Source organism: Sinohyriopsis cumingii, chromosome 16 (assembly GCF_028554795.1).
Source record: "Sinohyriopsis cumingii isolate HCF-2022 chromosome 16, ASM2855479v2, whole genome shotgun sequence".
Classification (NCBI taxonomy): Eukaryota; Metazoa; Mollusca; class Bivalvia; order Unionida; family Unionidae; genus Sinohyriopsis; species Sinohyriopsis cumingii.
This window is the reverse complement of record NC_142976.1, coordinates 61204531-61223507: the sequence shown is the minus strand read 5'-3', so window position 1 is coordinate 61223507 and position 18977 is coordinate 61204531. Positions and strand designations below refer to the sequence as shown.

General features: G+C 35.0%; 1 protein-coding gene across 1 annotated transcript in view; it reads left to right on the top strand.

Moving 5' to 3' along the window:
• Positions 1 to 475: 475 nt before the first annotated feature.
• LOC149780540 (uncharacterized) overlaps positions 476 to 18977 on the top strand; it is a 30352-nt gene continuing 11850 nt past the window's right edge. Inside the window, exons 1-2 of the mRNA XM_089937559.1 lie at positions 476 to 835; positions 1447 to 1692. Of these exons, the coding sequence (XP_089793685.1) occupies positions 601 to 835; positions 1447 to 1692 (481 nt within the window). The 5' untranslated portion in view covers positions 476 to 600. The remainder of the gene's footprint in view (positions 836 to 1446; positions 1693 to 18977) is intronic.

Below are 18977 nucleotides of genomic sequence, written 5' to 3'. Positions count from 1 at the left end.
GTCATACCAAATACTTACAAAAATGGTACTAACAGCTGCCTTGCTTGGCGCTCAGCATTAAGAGGTTAGTGTTAGGACTGGTCGGCCTGTTGTCAGGATAATGTGACTGGGTGGGACATAATGCTACATGTCTGCGGCATGATGCCCCAGTGCTAGACATCACTATAAACTGCCACACTGCAGACATTGTAGCGATATGACTGAAAGTTTTGTAAAACTACGTTAAAAATCCAAATCACACACAAAATCCGATCTATCTCTGTTTTCTTTCTGCGGATATATTCCCTCAAGAGCCCCGTACTACACAAACAATGGGCACGAGAGAAAACAAATCCTTGACATAGGGGTGGTCACTAGAGTTGATTATTGTCAACTCTTCATTTCGATACAGGAATTCGATAAACAACCTGATTAGAAAGGCACGAAGATCATGTAAGAGTGTCCATGTCACGTACTATAAAGCACGCAGTTAGCGTTCTCTTTCACACATTGCAAAGTAAAGCGAGTGCTATTAAATAAACACGTGCTTCAGGAACGAAGTAGTTTTCGAATTCTGAAGACACCACCACCATTAGCAGACGACATTGTACAAGGTACAACATGTTTCTCGCATCGTTTTCCATAGCTGTAATTGCCGTCTTTGCTGGATGCAATGGCGAAGGACTTCGAATTTGCGAAAATGAGAAAAACTTGAGTTGGAAACGGGACCCCCATGACTGCGACGTTTTCTACATGTGTTTGGCGGGAGTGGCTATAAAACACAAGTGTCCCGTCGGCTACGTGGTGGGAGAATCCCGTAATGGCTGCATACCCAGGGGTTCACAATCCGACGCATGTAAGTATTTAAATTGTATTATCTTAAAAAGTACGTCGTTGTATCAATAATGCGGAAAACCTCAGTTTGCGAGAGAGAGAGAGAGAGAGAGAGAGAGAGAGAGAGAGAGAGAGAGATGATGATGATGATGCCTGGAAAAGACATTCATTTTGTGCTGGAAATTCACTTTTATTCACTGATAAACAATTTTGATGGCATATCCGGTTCATTCAGACTATTTAATTTGAAGATCCAACAGACAGTATTCATCTGTGAAGAGAATTAAAAACGCAGAGACAGGACCGCGAATGAAAGTAATGACAATAATGTTGTCATTCTTGCTGATTTCTTTTTGAAAAATATTGACACCAATGAAAATAAAAGAATCGACAGTACATGTTTGCATTCCCTTTTCTTGGAACGAAACGAAGATTTCATCTTTTCTTTACTTATTTGCAAACATATTTAACTTCTCAGTTTAGAAGATTAAAATTTCAAGTAACTAATAATATCTGTAATGTATGTCCACGTATATTACACAAACAGACTTCTCATTGAGAGAGAGAGAGAGAGAGAGAGGAGTTTTATTCATCTAGATGCACAGTAAACGCGGTATTTCTTTTGCGCCTAAGGTTCTGGGTCCATAGACGTCATCAAGTCCCTTCGTGCCTTGGATTTGGACACATGTAAAATTGGTGCCAAAACTCCGGATACAAAGAACTGTGCAAAGTATTACGAATGTACTATGACAGTGGGTTCACAGCCGACTCTGCAAGCCAAAGAGTGCCTGTATCCGCTTCTCTTTGACAAAGATTCCGAAAAATGTGTCCATTACAGTGATATCACGTGTGGTGACCGAACAGCTCCGAGAAGTCCTTGTAAGTACCAATTATGCTACATAGCAACACGCTTCAATTATCGAACGCACTTTCGACCGAAACGTTTTTGTCATTTATTTACCTATTATTGAATTCCCAAACGATTTTTCTCCAAAAAAGACAACAAAATACCTAAAGGAAATGAAAAGTGGAATAAAACATACTACGTAGATTTTCAATGCTGGGACTGATTTTTAAAGTGAAGCTTTAATACAACTCTAATGGAAATAGGAACAACACCATTTATTGCTTCTTCTCTACCCATGTTAGTTGACGTATCTATTTTAGAATTCAATATTCTCTTCAAAAGCACAGTGTTACTGTAAGACTTGAGATTAATGATACATGGTAGATAGTGCTAATTATATTGTTTGTTTCGCTTTGCATTTATTAATGGAAATTAAATTATTTTATGTATCAAATGTACGCTTATGCTAGCAATGTCCACCATCTTATAAGATTTAACGGCCTCATTTTAAGTTGTACATTAAATAATATAAAACTCTTATTGGTTATAGAAACAACTACATCAGCTATGAAGTAGTAAATGTTGTTTGATAAGTTTACACCAGGCTTGTATGACTCTTTTCCTTTAGTCAACAATCTTTCTTTTTTTGTTTAACTTTTCTGCTTTGGCTTTTTAAAACGCATGTTTTCCAACTTCAGCTCTATGTTGATCTTTTATGTTTTGTGAAGTTATCTTACCGGTTTTACTGACACCACCGTCCATTCATTTTGCAAAGAACTTAAAGGTTTCCTAAAGAGTTATGAAAGTTATTTTATATTTCCTTGCTCTATTAGTTTAGAATCCTTTTAATCGTCTTCATTTTTTCGTTCGCCTCCTCAGTTTATTTTAACCAAGTCGCAGTCTTCTTTCAGAGTTATTTAAATTTGTTTCAAATTACTCAATTCAGGTTTCTGGAAAATAAGATACCATGATATAGTCAATTAACGTTTTTGTCAGCTTAATTATGTATGTAATATTATTCATAGTTACAGACTTTCTAACGGAACGACGTCCAGGTTTTCATCTTCCGTTTTATATTTCACGCCCTTAAATATCGTCAAACGAGGAATGGTTACTGAAATTGGTAAATCGAGCCTAAAAGATTAAAGCCTACAGGTGTATCCAGTTAAGTTTGTTTTTAGCAGAGGCGTAGCTGGGGGGGGGGGGGGCAGGGGGGTACATATGTCCCCGGGCGCCAAGGTACAGGGGCGCCAAAATGAGGCTTACAACGTTACATTATAATAAGTAAACAATGGTAATATTCAAAAATGTGATTAAACGGGGAGGGGGCTGGGGCGCGAATTTTATAGTTCGTCCCCGGGCGCAAAATATCATAGCTACGCCTCTGGTTTTTAGTCAGCCTTCTTTCAGCTATTCCTGCAATTCATTTAAATAATCATTATTTAAAAACAAATTACTTATGAAAAATAGTTTTCTTTGTATTACTACATCTGATCAAAATTTGCTATTTTCGGTGGTTTTGCATTTACAAAATTTGCTTTTATTAACTTGTTTTGAATTCATTTTATCACTCCTTGACAAATAAGTTGTTATCGGCTACTGCCTAGCATGTAACACTTACTAATTTATAATTATTGTCTGTATTCTTCTGGTATTTCTTAATTTATAGCGCTGACATCGATATCTTGTTCGGATTCAACAAAACCCAATTTTAAAAAGAATTGTTTCATATCAATTTTAATTAAAAAAATGTCAGAGGGTGGTTCGTGTCAATGTCTTGAAAACTGGAACTTATGAAAAAGATAATTTTGATGACGAAAGTCTTACTATAATTACACTTAATCTAAGACATTTTAAGCCGATAAAAACATCTCAACAGTAACTTCTTGATACGTACAAAACATATACAAAACTTTAAACAAAGCAAAGATGATGATCGTTTATATTAATTGTATTATTCATGAAAGTAAAGAGAACAAAACAAATCCATTATATTACGAACAAATGGGTAAACTTGATATTTATTTTTCTCTTCAGGGCAAACGAAGTATAATATAAATACGAAAAGGCTGAAGTAATTGTTTTCAATGAGATTTTATAGTTGGGAAAAGGACATGCAATATCTGAAGAGATTGAAAAACTATTACTGCAACCATTAGAGCCTAGATTAAAAATTTTCAATATTATAACCGGTAATAGTTGATATTGCTGTAACAATTTTATCAGACGTTTTTGAATTATATAATGCAAATACGTGGCACTTTCAGTATGGATTAAAAAGATTTTAAGAACACAATGAACAATACGAAAATATGTAGACAGATCTTTTACTATATATCCTTCTGGTTAAAAAGCAGTGAATTCATAGGTCATACGAGTGCTACACATATTGTAAACTAACGAATAGTATAAATGAAAACATATATGACACGTTAATAGCAAATAATGATATTACTAAAGGAAACAATACTACAATAAAAGTTAAATTAAACGATATGCTAACAGTCTTATGAAAGTAAAAGAGCCATAACACGTGCTCATTTACTATATGGTTGAGAATGACTTTATAGAAAATATTAATAACAAGAAAAGCTACCCTTGGGTGAAATGTATAAAGGATTATTCAGAACAAAAAAGTTTAACAATTGCTATTATTTTGTTAGTTGTTGGTACGATAGCGGCAACTCTTGGTCTATTCCCTGAAAAGTTTGGTAATAAGAATACCAATTGGAGGAGGGGTAGTTGGTAGGGATGGTGCTGGTGGTAGTGTTAGCATTGGTAATGTTAAGACTCTGAGTCTTTAAACTGTGTAGCAGAAAGAAGCAAAACCAGCACGTTTGTAATATCAACAACTAATTTATTACATAGAATTCAAAGTGAAAATTTAAAAGACACTTACAGCATTGTGAATTAAATACTAGCTAATCCTAAATGTCCTATTACAAGTCCAAAAGTATTGAAGGTTTCTAATGATTTCCAAAGGTACTGGATTTGCTGATGTACCAATAGTATTGAATGTGCTTATGTACCATTGGTCTTAAATATTTTGATGTACCAAGTCTTGCATGTGTTGATATACCACCATGATACAATCCGGTATGTCTTTGAATACGTTCTCAATCATCCCAGAATAATGTTTTAGTCCCAAAATAATTGAGCACGTTGTAATTCCAATGAATACTTTAAACAAATAAATCTTCTCCAATTACTTCTGAACACAACAATGAGCATTGATTCCTAAAGATTGGTATGAAACAGAAATGAACCATTGTTTGCCACGTCTTTTACATACTATTTTCACTTGACTTAAGACACAATAGAATGCTCTGCCCTAGATGTGAGTAATTTCTAATAGAAAATTTCATAAAATGTAAAACAAGTTCGCATCTAGAACATTCGCAGTTCGTAAATAAGGCTAGACCCTGAGCTCAAATTTTAGTGAATATCTTATTTACAACTTTCATCATGACAAAAAATAAGGTAATACCACAACCCTCAATCACATACAAAAAATAAAGACACATTATTGGTATACATGACAATACATTTTCAAAAATTATTTTTTGTAACATCGACAATAAACTAAGATGTTAAAAAACTAATTATTTTATTTAAAAACCAGAAACTATATGCATAATTATAAATGTTATTTTTATTTGATTCATGATCTATATCTTTTATATCAGTATGTTTATTAGTTGTATTTATGGACACAAGGGTATATTTTAGTTTGTATTTCGTTGTTCTGCTTCCGAGTCCTGACGCCGTAATTGTAGGCCAGTATACAAGAGCTTTGTCAACCTTATTCTCTCTTCGTTTATTGCAGCGGTTACTCCTTAATGTATTTTCTGACGAATTGCTCAAGATTTTGTCTGCTGCTGGCCTTATATTCATGGCCACGCTGCTATTTACATTAGGATTGATTCCTTGCCCAAATGAATCTAAAAATGTTATCACGACCTACTATGCTTCCGTTTCTACAATCATTTCACTGGGTAGAAGAAAGATACCATCATGACAAAATACATAGTGCGGTCGAACATTTTACTCTAAAATATACAGCTTAGATAGCGTTGCTTAGATCCTTTCAACCGAGTCCTAACCTTTCTCATCTAAAATGAATTTTCCAGTAACGTTTGAGCGTGTCTTGACCAGTATAAATAGGTTGTTTTAAGTTTTACCTAAGTACCTATATGTAGCACCGAATGGTCTGATTTTGACGCGTTATCCCTTCATTTGCTAGTCCGTTGCTATCTTAAATATATAAATCCCATCCTTTCACCGGATTGCACAGTTTTATTTTATTCTTCCGCTGGAATGTTTTCTCCAGTATTGAACTGCTTCAGCTCCCTACTAGTGGTTTTATGTATAAAATCTCGACATAGTGTAGGTTCTCAAAAGCTTAAATGTGCAACATTATGCCATGTACAGATCCATTATCAGTAAGATTCTCTTTTGTTCTATTAACAATCTCCAATCATTACGTCCAGGAAAATTAAAGCTATTACAGATTACGTTAAATTATTTAGATCTATAGTACTGCTTTGTCGTGTTAAATGCTTAATCCACTGGTAATGTGACTGACCGTTCAAACAGACGTTTACGTATCTGGAAGTATATAACTTTACATCAATGTACTAATTCGGGTATAATTTTATCTGATAAACCGAAAAAGATATTCGCAGCCTCATATTGCCATCCTTACTGCCGAATTTAATTGATTTTACCAAAATTTCATACCAAACTGGGGACCATATCTATTCATTAAATCTCAATTATGCAATTTTAATATGTACTTAATTAAAATGCATGGTGGCATGTATGTTATAAATAGTCATTTTCTTGTTATCATTTACCATTATTAAGTTGTATCGAAAAAGTTAAATTATTTCACGCGTTAAACTGGTATGCGGAAGTAGGTTACTGTGTTCTGCTTATTATTTTCTTTTTACTCAGATATGTTAACATTTTCTTACTACGGTGATATAAGTTCAAATCCCGTGGTATTAGGGTGGTAACCTACTACAACATAGTGCCTGTAAAACAATCGCCTGTATAACCAACAATGGCAGCTTAGAGCTTCCCTTGTGTTCTTCTTTCAACAAAAATATTCCTTAAGGATTATTAGATAATAAATTCATTGCATGCTAGTTTTCGTTGGTTTACGGAATGTCACGGGACGTCTTTACCCCTCCCCCCCCCCCCAGCCATTTAGCCTGAAAGGTTTAGATTTTACCTTGAATTCAGTATAACAGGAAAAAGATATAAGGTTTTATTCCATGCTAAACCAACCGCAGATTTTAATTACTTTCATCTTCTGTTAATGAGAATTCGTATCGGTTCAGTTTTAGTTGGAAATAAAAAATTAATTGCACTCACAGCAGCAGGGAGGGTGTACAGACCAGGTGGCTCAGATAAATTTAAGCCTCCCACCAAACATTTCTCCGTAGAAGCCTCAGAAAGCAGAAATAACGCCTCCTGCGCAAATTAATCCGCAAAATTTCCCCCCAAGATGCATTTTCAGACATAAAAAAAAGGCAGCTTTTTTGGGGGGGGGGTATTGTAAAATTTGTTTGTGCCATAATGAATTATGGTGGGTTGCGGATACTAATTTTATTTCACATTAAAACAATATCATTGAAAATAAGATGAGTAAAAAAACTAGCACAGTTGGAGAGCCTCATTCGGCTAGATTAGTGCGAGAAGAATTAGCGGCAGTAAGGAAACTTATTCCGACAAAACGATTATTTAAGAAAAAAGTTCGTGAGTACGATGATGAGCAACATCATATTGGTGAAGTATCGTCAAAGTGGTTGAGTCCAGTCACCGGAGTTATCGAACAAGTAGCATACGGCAAACAAAAGAAAGATAAGGAACTTAGAGATCTTGGGCTTATTCCTATGACAAGAGATATCGAGCAACACACTCGAGTTGTTCCTGGTCAACTTGATCAAATTCATCAAGAACAAACTCAAGTACGTCAAGCACAAGCACAAGCACAAGTGCGAGCACAAACACAAAAGTTACAAGGACAATTGCAGCAAGCACGAACAAAAGCACAGGTGAGAGCGCAAACACAAGCGTTGCAAGATCAGTTACAGCAAGCACAAGCACAAGCACAGAAACAAGAAGAAGAACAAGAAGAAAGATTAAGGATCCCAGGCTCCAGTAAATTTACCGATGATACTATCGCAGAAATAAAATCAATGAAACCGAATGAGGTTGTGAAATTTACTGCAGAAAATTATATGAAAGATAAACGAAAAAAATTTATGAAACCTAATACCGCCGAAAATGTATCATTTGCGCAATGGACCAAGTGGATATACTATATCTACAATGATGTCACAACGGTTAAAAACGATCTAGAATATCCTAATTTTTTATCTGCTGTGAACAATTATGGAATATTGCATCAACCTGAATCATTATCGCTACCTTCATCTAGCAAAATTGAAACTAAACCAAAGAAATTTGAACCAGAGGATTTTCCAAAAATCGGACAAAAATTATCAATGCCATTACAAGTCTTTACCGACGATGCTCTTGAACAATTTAGGGACGAAGATAAATTAATTCAAATAGCTAGATTCGGTTTTATGGAACCAGAAAAATATTTGAATCCACAACATCAGCTTTCAAGACCGACAAGAAGCCAGTGGATTCCTACTGTGTATTTTGCTTCTGTGGGTAAACCTACAAACACAAAAGATCCTGGGTATGTAAATTTTTTAGCAAAAATAAATCTATTAGATTTAGAAGAAAAAATATTATCTGAGAAACCAATAACAGGAAAAGGATATTCAGTTTGCCCCGACAGTGTTGTTAACGACGTATCTCGCCTCGAAGTATTAATCGGAGGAAAGCGAGCCGGAAATAACTCTCACGAAATAATCAACGAAGCATCAGATATTTGTCAGCGATTATTCCGTGGTGGCGTGATTGATTCTCATGTTTATAAAGAACTTGTTGATGAGCTTATCGATTAAAACAACATAATTGAAATAATATGATTATTCACAAACATCAACGCAGACCCAATCAGGTCCGCGTAGTTAATTCTCGATTACCAGTATATAAATACGTTCACGGCAATGGACTCGGTGATATCATTGGAAGTCTTGTCACGCGAGTAGCACCTAAAATTGGTCCAGTGATCAAACAACTAGGATTAAAAGCAATAGGAAAGATTGGCGAGACCGCTGTTTCTGGTATTAGTAATTTAGCTAGTAAAGGCTTTAATGCTGTCAAAAGTAAAATATTAAATTTAATACGTAAAAAAAGACCAGTCAGATTACCTATCACTAGAGAGATGCCGCCCGAAATTAGCAAAACCATAAATGAAGCAGCAAATAAGAAAATAAATGATCTGGCGCAGGAAGTTGCTAAGACGAATATAGCACATGAAATTGCAAACACAAATCTGGCGCATGAAATTGCAAACACAAATCTAGCTCATGAGATTGCAAATACAAATCTTGGAAATACAAGTTTCATTTCAGGAGATGGTCTTCGTTTTAGACGATATCATTAGTAATAATGTTTTCACAAGTGTCAAATGAAGTGTTTGACATGGACGAGCCTGTGGGTAGAGACACATCCGTGCGAGATTTTCAGTATTTCTCGTACGAGGTAGTTGAACCAAATACACCTAACCGCAAGGAAATTCAAGTTCACGATACAACAAGATATTTTCTTCCGTCTGAGGCGTATATCGAGGTTGTTGGGATACTTAATAAAACCGATAATACCAACTACGATGCAAATTTTAACGTTGGATTTGTCAATAACGGTATCATGGCATTATTCAAGAGTGCCACTTACATGATTGATGGAAGAGAGATTGAATCAATCACTGACAATGTTGATGTAGCAACAACGATTATAGGCCTAGCAAGATACTCGGATGATTTCACCAGATCGGCTGGTCCTAGTATGATGTTTGCTAAGGATAATTCTAATGCGCCGATATTCAAACCGTTTGTTGTTAGACGACCGAATAATAACGCCGGCAATGCTGTTGCTGATGTTGAAAATATGATAATTAATCAAACTGCAGATTATAATCTTGGATTTGCTACGCGAAAGAAAATGTTAGTTGGAGCCGAGAATAATTTCTCTTGTGCAATTCCATTATCTCACATTTTTGGATTTTGCCGGCATTTCAGGAAAGTTATTTATGGAGCAAAGCATACAATTTCCTTTATTCGAGATGCCGCGGGTAATGATAGAGCCATTTGGCGAGAGGCGGGTGATGCTGGTAAGGTAACATTAAATAAAATTACTTTGTGGATGCCAGCAGTAACACCATCAATTCGCGAAGAAGAAAAATTATTATCATTCATGAATCAAGGAGGAAAATCCATTATGTCCTGGTTAACAACAACAACCGACTCCTCCGATGTTAATATGAACGGAATATACACTTGGCGAATTGCGTCACAGCAAGGTGTTTCAGCGCCCAGGCATATATTCATTGTTCTTCAAGCCGCAGACAGATACGATCAAACTCACAGTCACATGATATTTGATCAATTTGGGGCAACAAACGTATCATTAAGAATAAACGGTCAACAAGAACCATCCGAAGAAATAGCTATTAATTTTGCTCAATATTCTACGGCACGCGCGTATCATCGATTATTAAGTTTTATGGGTCGCGATCAAAATATTGATACCGGATTGCAAATATCACAATTGGATTTTAATACTCTCTATCCCATCTATTATTTTTCCCTGGAACATCTTGATTTGGTAAAGCAGTCGGTTGTCGATATTCATTTCAAAGCCAGAATTAACACTGGAGGACCGGCAAGAGCCATCGCGGTTATTCTTAGTGATAGAACAATGATCCTAGAAGGCATCAGTGGTAGAATGAGAGTCATCGACGCGCCCGTAGAAAATATGTGATAAATTCTAAATTTAGATAAAGTGATTATTAATATGCCATACGAACACGTCAGCGTAACACTGACCCCGGGTCAGATAAAAAAACTTCAAGCAGCAACAACAGCGCGAAGAGGTTTAAAATTAATCTTGAAAAATAATCAGATTCACGGTGGACCTAACAAACTATCACTGACACGAGGTCAACACGGACGATTTACCAAAGCCAGATCAATGAATTCTGGTGTTCATGTAACTCTCTCCATTGGCGCAGTGAAAGACATGGTCAAGGTAGGTGGCTTCCTTCCTTTCCTATTGCCTTTATTAGCTCCGTTGATAACGGGCGCGTTATCAGCAACGGCTGGATTCGGAGTTAAAAAATTATTGGATAAAGTTACCGGAGGAAGATACGGCAAAAAAAAATACCATCGCGGATCCGGCCTGAGACTAGGACGACCTCCAATGTACGGATCCGGCCTAAGATCATCACGCCATCATCGAATTTAGATTTAATCAATGAAGCAAAGAAAAAGAAAATAAGATTTTTCAGAGGAGTATTCATGCGAGATCAATTACCGGACAAACCAAACTCTACTGAGACAGGAATAATTAACCTCGATAAAAATTCCGGCCCTGGCACTCACTGGGTTGCGTACGCGATTAATCCTCGCGAAATCATTTACTTTGATTCGTATGGACTAGCACCACCAAACGAATTTTTCAAATATATTTCCTCGCTGAAACTTCCAGTTTGGTATTCAACACTTCCAACGCAAACATCAACCGATCCACCAATATGCGGTCCAGAATCAATTAACGTTCTTGATGCAATTTCAAAATCATCCCGCCCTTATCACAAAATTTTATTTGAATATACCGTAGATAAATATCATGGTTGACATTTATGGTAGATCTCTCTTTAGAAAGAAAGAAGAAACAGATGAAGAAAAAAAAATCGATACATCAAATTTTGCAACCAAGAAAGACATTAACAATCTTCTATCGTTGGCAGAGATAAATCCTGGTGAAATTGCTGTTTTTCAAAATACCGAAGGTCGATTACAAACTAGCAATGTCAAAGTAACTGATATGATTAGCCGAGATGAATATAACGAACGCATCAAGCAATTTACTCAGTTATCAGATTCAGTAACAAAATCTATCACTGACGTTACTAATATTATCACAAGTTTACCATCAAAGGCAAATATCGCAGATGTAGAAAAATCTGATAAAGAACTATCAGCGACATTATTGTTAAAGTTGGATAAGGCAGTCTACAATGAAGATCAGGAAAAACTTACAAAGCAACTAACTAAACTAACTAACGATCTTAAAAAACTCGATGAAACCTTAAAACAACTTAGCAAGAAAGTTGATGATAATATAAAGAAAACAACTGATACTTCATTCGTCGCAGATCAATTAACAAAGAAAAAAGTTGATCAGGAATTGCACGATGACCTCATTGATAAAGTAGGAAAGATCAACGAAGATATTACTAATATTATCGCTGACGTTTCTGAAATAAAAACCACAATGGATAAGAAAGGCGATAAAGTGTTATACGACGATCTTAGCAAGACAACAAAGAAAATTAGCGATGATATTGCAAAAATCAATAAGCACATCGAATCGTTACGTGGAAGTGATGATTACGATGATCTTGTTGAAAAAACAAAATCCATCAACGATGATATTGCCAAGATAAACAAAGATATCGAAGCGGTGCGTTCACTAACATTCCAAAAAGCTGATAAAACATCACACGACGATCTTAGTGATAAAACAAAGAAAATTAGTGCTGATATTGAAACGATGCGTGTGTTAATGAATCAGAAAGACGAGAAAACAAAATCTATCAATGATGATATTGATCAAATCAGCAAAGATATTGAAACAGTCCGTGGATTAGTACACCAAAAAATTGATAAAACATCACACGATGATCTTGGTGAAAAACTAACAAGAACAACCAGGGACGTTACTAACATTCTTGCCGATGTTACAAAGATAAATACTGCAATAAGTGAAAAAGTTGATAAATCATCACACGACGAGAAAACAAAATCCATTAATGATAATATCAATCAAATCAACAAGGACATTGAAACGGTTCGTGGATTAACTCATCAAAAAGTCGATAAATCATCACACGATTATCTTAGTGAAAAACTAACAAAAACAACCATGGACGTTACTGGTATTCTCGCAGATATTAACACAGTACGTGAACAGAAAATCGATAAATCATTATATGATGAGAAAACAAAATCCATCAGTGATGATATTACTAAAGTTAGTAAGGACATTGAAGCAGTTCGTGGATTAACGCAGCAGAAAGTCGATAAATTATTATATGATGAGAAAACAAAATCCATCAGTGATGATATTATTAAAGTTAGTAAGGACATTGAAGCAGTTCGTGGATTAACACAACAGAAAGTCGATAAATCATCACACAATGATCTTGGTGAAAAACTAACAAGAACAACCAGGGATGTTACTAACATTCTTGCTGATATTAACGCAGTTCGTGGATTAGCAAATCAAAAAGTTGATAAATCATTGCACGACGAGAAAACAAAGAAGATTGATGAGGATATTAACGCAGTTCGTGGATTAGCAAATCAAAAAGTTGATAAATCATTGCACGACGAGAAAACAAAGAAGATTGATGAGGACATTGAAGTAGTTCGTGGATTAGCAAATCAAAAAGTTGATAAATCATTACACGACGAAAAAACAAAGAAGATTGATGAGGATATTACTAAGATTAGTAAGGACATTGAAGTAGTTCGTGGATTAGCAAATCAAAAAGTTGATAAATCATTACACGACGAAAAAACAAAGAAGATTGATGAGGATATTAACGCAGTTCGTGTATTAGCAAATCAAAAAGTTGATAAATCATTACACGACGAAAAAACAAAGAAAATCAGTGATGATATTACTAAAGTTAGTAAGGACATTGAATCAGTTCGTGGATTAACACAACAGAAAGTCGATAAATCAGCACACAATGATCTTGGTGAAAAACTAACAAGAACAACCAGGGATGTTACTAACATTCTCGCCGATATTAACGCAGTTCGTGGATTAGCGATTCAAAAAATTGATAAATCATTGCACGACGAGAAAATAAAATCCATCAATGATGATATTGAAGCGGTACGTGAATTAGCAAATCAAAAAGTCGATAAATCAGCACACGACGAGAAAACAAAGAAAATAAACGAAGATATTACTAAGATTAGCAGCGACGTTGAAACGGTTCGTGGATTAGCAAATCAAAAAGTCGATAAATCAGCACACGACGATCTTGGTGAAAAACTAACAAGAACAACCAGGGACGTTAATAACATTCTCGCCGATGTTACAAATATAAATACCGCAATGCTTCAGAAAGTTGATAAATCATCACACGACGAGAAAACAAAGAAAATCGATGAGGATATTAACGCAGTTCGTGAGCAGAAAGTCGATAAATCATCACACGATGACCTCCACAAGAAAATCATTGAAGATAATACTAAGATCATTGAAGATATCAACGCAGTACGCCAAATCGCAATTAAGAAAGTTGATAAAACAATACACGATAACCTCCAAAAGAAACAAAAGAAAATCAACGATGATATTCTCGCAGATGTTACCAAGATAAATACCGCAATGGGTGAAAAAGTCGATAAAACATCACACGATGATCTCAGCGAGAAAACACAAGAAATCAACACAAAAATTGAAAAATTGTCCCGTATTGTCATCCCACCGGATGTGGAAAATGTAGAAAAACTTGGTTGTTATATATCATTTGTGGTACAAGCGATAAACAAGATATGGAGACCCGAATCAAATATTACGAGTTGGATTGCACCAATTACTGGCGTATATCGAGTATATTTCATATCCAAAATAAAATTCACGGTAACAACTGAATTTCACAAAATTAATACATTTCATGAGTATTATCCTGGAATTTTTATTATTTCCATGGAGGAAAATACTCGGGAGGTATTTACATTAGAACCACCAGATAGAACCATCACAGGAGAAATCAAATATCTTGCAATTTATGAGTTTTTATCCGGATGGGATAATATTCCGTACAAAACTAAATAATATAGTAATTATTATTGTAGATTAAATAAATGACAGCATCAGATTATCGATATAATCTTGCGCGATCATGGCAAGATTCGCTAAAAAAACAAATAGACGAATATCAAATAAAAATAAAGAAATACCAGCGCAGATTAGTTATTATTGATGTTGTTGTTTATACCGCATCAGCTATAATCGCCGGTGCGGGTATTGTTTTATCCGTAGTAACAACAATCGCGCCGATCGTAGCAACAATAATAATTTCATCAACAACAACGATAGCTGGCGTTCTCAATATTATTGCAAGAAAAATATCTTCATGCACCAGCGAGAAACTATTATCGTACAAAAATAAACTAACTAAAATTAACGACGCATATTCGAAGTTATCATCGCTGATTTCCGAAAGTCTCAACGATGGAGTTATATCCGATATAGAATTTTATTCGATGATCAGCATCTACTCTGAGATTGAACAAATGAATAATAATAATGTCCGAGTTAGTCCAGATAGTGACAAACACAACACCGCCGACAACAACGTTAATATCACTAAGCTCAACTAATCCAGAATTTAGTATTAATTTTCCAACTCCAATTGGTGCAAAGGAAATGGCATTGATACAGTTACGAGTTTATAATAGCTGGCCTAATATCAGATCAAAATCATTCGGTAAATTATTATCAAACAATTCACTTGTTGTTGCTGATAAGAAACACGCCGATGGAACTCCTAGTTGGTTTGTCGTTAGTATACCAACCGGCAGCTATGAGATTGAACAGATAAATAGCGAGTTCAACACTAGAATATCGAATATTACTGGCGATGCTCATCCAGGAATAAAGATATCAGCACATGAACCAACGTTATCATCAATCATTGAAGTATCGTCGCCGTATATGGTAGATATTTACCGTTCATCTATTAGGACAGTATTAGGCTGGCCTGATATTCCGCCTGGTAGAATAACAACACCAGAACCAAAGAAATCCGACTTTATCAGCAATGAAAAAAACTTCCACGGACTTGACTTGGACTATATTGATCAGTATGAACAAACTAAGGCGAGTCTTGATTTTTCATCAGGATCAGTTTATATGCTAGATTTGTTCGAGGATAGCATTACAATATTATTTGTTAAAATTATCAACGAATACGAAATACAAAAGAAACTGTTAGAACATTATTTCCAAGATTGCGTATTTAACGTACAAGCTTCATGTAACGAAATTATAATTACAACAGAGCGGATAAATAAATTAGCTGCTGATATGGAACTTATTAACGAACTAGCAACGGGCTATATACAAAACAGCGCCGTCTTTGGTATGGGTTTTATTATTAACGCGTTTATGCAACGACATAATCTAACCGAGAGGACGTTGCCAAATTATAAATTTCCCGGCTACAATGTTGATGAGATGAGAAAATTTGTCGCTGATACAGTCGATAGGTTATTTCCTAAATTACACGACGCGTGGGTTAAGAAGAAAACACAAGCAGAATCAATCTTGATGCATGATAATGATGGAATTGGACAAGGGAGACATATATCACCTGGGATAGTTAATATAACCGAAGTTATTGCTGTTTATCTTCATGCTGATGTTGTGGAAGGTAGCTACAATGTTGATCCTGCAATATCAAAAGCGGAGCAGGGATTTATATTATACACATTCTCTCCTAATGTCTCTCCTGGTTACTTGATAATAAAGGAGCCAGTTAATCCGTTTTACCTACGCTGTCATAATCGATTATTATCAAGAATAAATTTCAAACTAACAAATCAAGATGGAAATTTACTTGATATTCGCAGAGAAACGTTAAGTATAAGTTTGTTGGTGAGATCGTAAATCTGTATCCCAGGGAAAAACAAACGAAAAAAATAAATAAAATCCAGGGAAATTTTCACAAAATAAAAAAAAAGATATTTTTTCTGAATTTTATTTATTTTTTTAATTTTGGCGGGGGTATTTACCCTTCAAATCGAGTAATTTATATAATTTCGTGAATCCGCTGGGGTAAATACCCCTCAAATCGAGTAATTTATATAATTTCGTGAATCCGCTGGGGTATTTACCCCTTAAAATTAATAAATTTGTGTAATTTCAGTAAATAAATTATTTTGGTAAATAATAAAAAAAAATTAATAAAAATCAGAAAAATTAAGAAAGTTTCGTAATTTTATGTTTTTTGTTGAGTATTTACCCCTCAAATCGAGTAATTTATATAATTTCGTGAATCCGCTGGGGTATTTACCCCTCAAATCGAAGTAATTTATATAATTTCGTGAATCCGTTAGGTAAATACCCCCGCCAAAATTAAAAAAATAAATAAAATCCAGGGAAATTTAAATCTTTTTTTTTATTTTGTAAAATTTCAAAGATTGGAAAATTCTCTTGTTTTTTCATCAACAAGTTTTTTCAGTTGTCTGACACGAGAACTTGTGATTTTCCTTGATTCATATGCGTCGGATAAAATTAATCTAGCTTTTTCTACTAGCGTTGATAATTTAACAAAATCCTCGATGTGATCATCACTGACCGTTGCAAGTGATTGATACATCGCGATTTGGATCTTCTTTATTAATTTATATTCTGACGGCAGGGTATATTTATATTCGAGTCTCCCTAGAATAATTGTTTCGAATTCTGATCTGATTTTATTCACATCAAGGTCCGATGGGAGATCTATTTTTCTTTTCAAACTATTAATCTCTCCCATAATATCGTTTATTATTTCTTCGTCCATTATACTAATTTTGTAGTATTTAATTATTCTTCATCATCATCAAATATTATTGGAACATAGAAGAATCTGATCCACTCACCGAGATTGTAGGAAAATGTTCTGTGGTTTATTCCCTCCGCTACTCGCCATATCGATACTGGAGTAATTTCATAAAATTTCGCAGCAGCATATATCGACTCAAATGCAATTTCTTCATTTGTTTCTTGATTTACCGACTTAACTGACTTGGCATCTTTCGGATGTTTTCCAGTGTTACCCGAGGAACAATTTTCACTCTGAGTCACAGTTCGAAGATTAGTTAATTCATTATTAAGTTTATTTCCATCGATATGATCTATAACCAAATTGTCTCTGATGAGTCCATGGAAACATTCGAACACAAATCTGTGAACGAAGTAATTTGTTTTTCTTCGCCTATTATTTTTGCTGATTGTAAATTTGAGATATCCATTCATATTAATATTACCAACAAGATTCTTCGTTCTGATGTGTCTCACATTTCCATCCTTGGATGCTTCATAATCATCAATGGTAGGATGTGATCTATATTCACTCATAGGAATCGTTGATTTCATTTCCATATATAATATTTTATACTTCTAAATCATAATTTGCTTTGAAACGATTAATATAATCTTCTTCACAAGAAATTACTGAGGAAGATTTCTTTTCATAATATCTCCGTAGCTCACGATATTTCTTTCCACCACAAGAAAAACATAATCGAGTCTTTCCTCGAATGCCAACTTGGCAAACCAAACACCGTTGCGGTCCTTTGTTGCCTCGTCGAACTTCGTATATATGAGCGCCGCAATATTCACCTCTGCAAGATTTATCACATGATTTTGTTGATCCAACTATTATCCATGAACATTGATTCATTATAATTTAAACATTTGTCTAAAATATAATAATGGATTTATTTGATCTTGATGAGGCAGAATATATAATTCCTGAAGTAGATCGTGCAAAGAAGGAATTTTTTGATGATGGAGCGATTCATACTTGGTCGACGTGGAAAACTAACTTTATTGATGCTACGATGAATCTAGAGCGAGCAAAGAAGATAATCGAGCATATAAAATCTGAACACAAAGATGAGCGATTTATATTTGGAATAAAATTTATTGCACAAATGCCGGATGATACTTGGATTATTCGTGATAAACGAGATCCGGTACGCGGCAGTAAGAAAAACGTCGTTCTTGATAAAAATTCAAAACCAGGATTGTTATTGGGAATTGATGGTCCTTATTACGCTAGAGCGTATCCATCTAGTGCTGTAGTTTATGGAATTTATCGGTTGAATAATAATCCTGATGCGAAAAATTTACCAGCGATGAAAGAATCACCGATGATAAATTGCGTTGCTGAGCGCGTCATCGAGCACATGAGAAATACTCGTCGCGGATCCGGTCTGACCCAATTGAGATTGGATAAAATTAATTCATGGGCAAAGACAGTTGCTGATGGCGCATCGATTGATGATGTTGCTGCGCTGAGCAAGAAACTTAAATTTCCTATTACGGTTAAAACGCTATCGGGTGAAATATTATATTCTTCACCATATAGTTC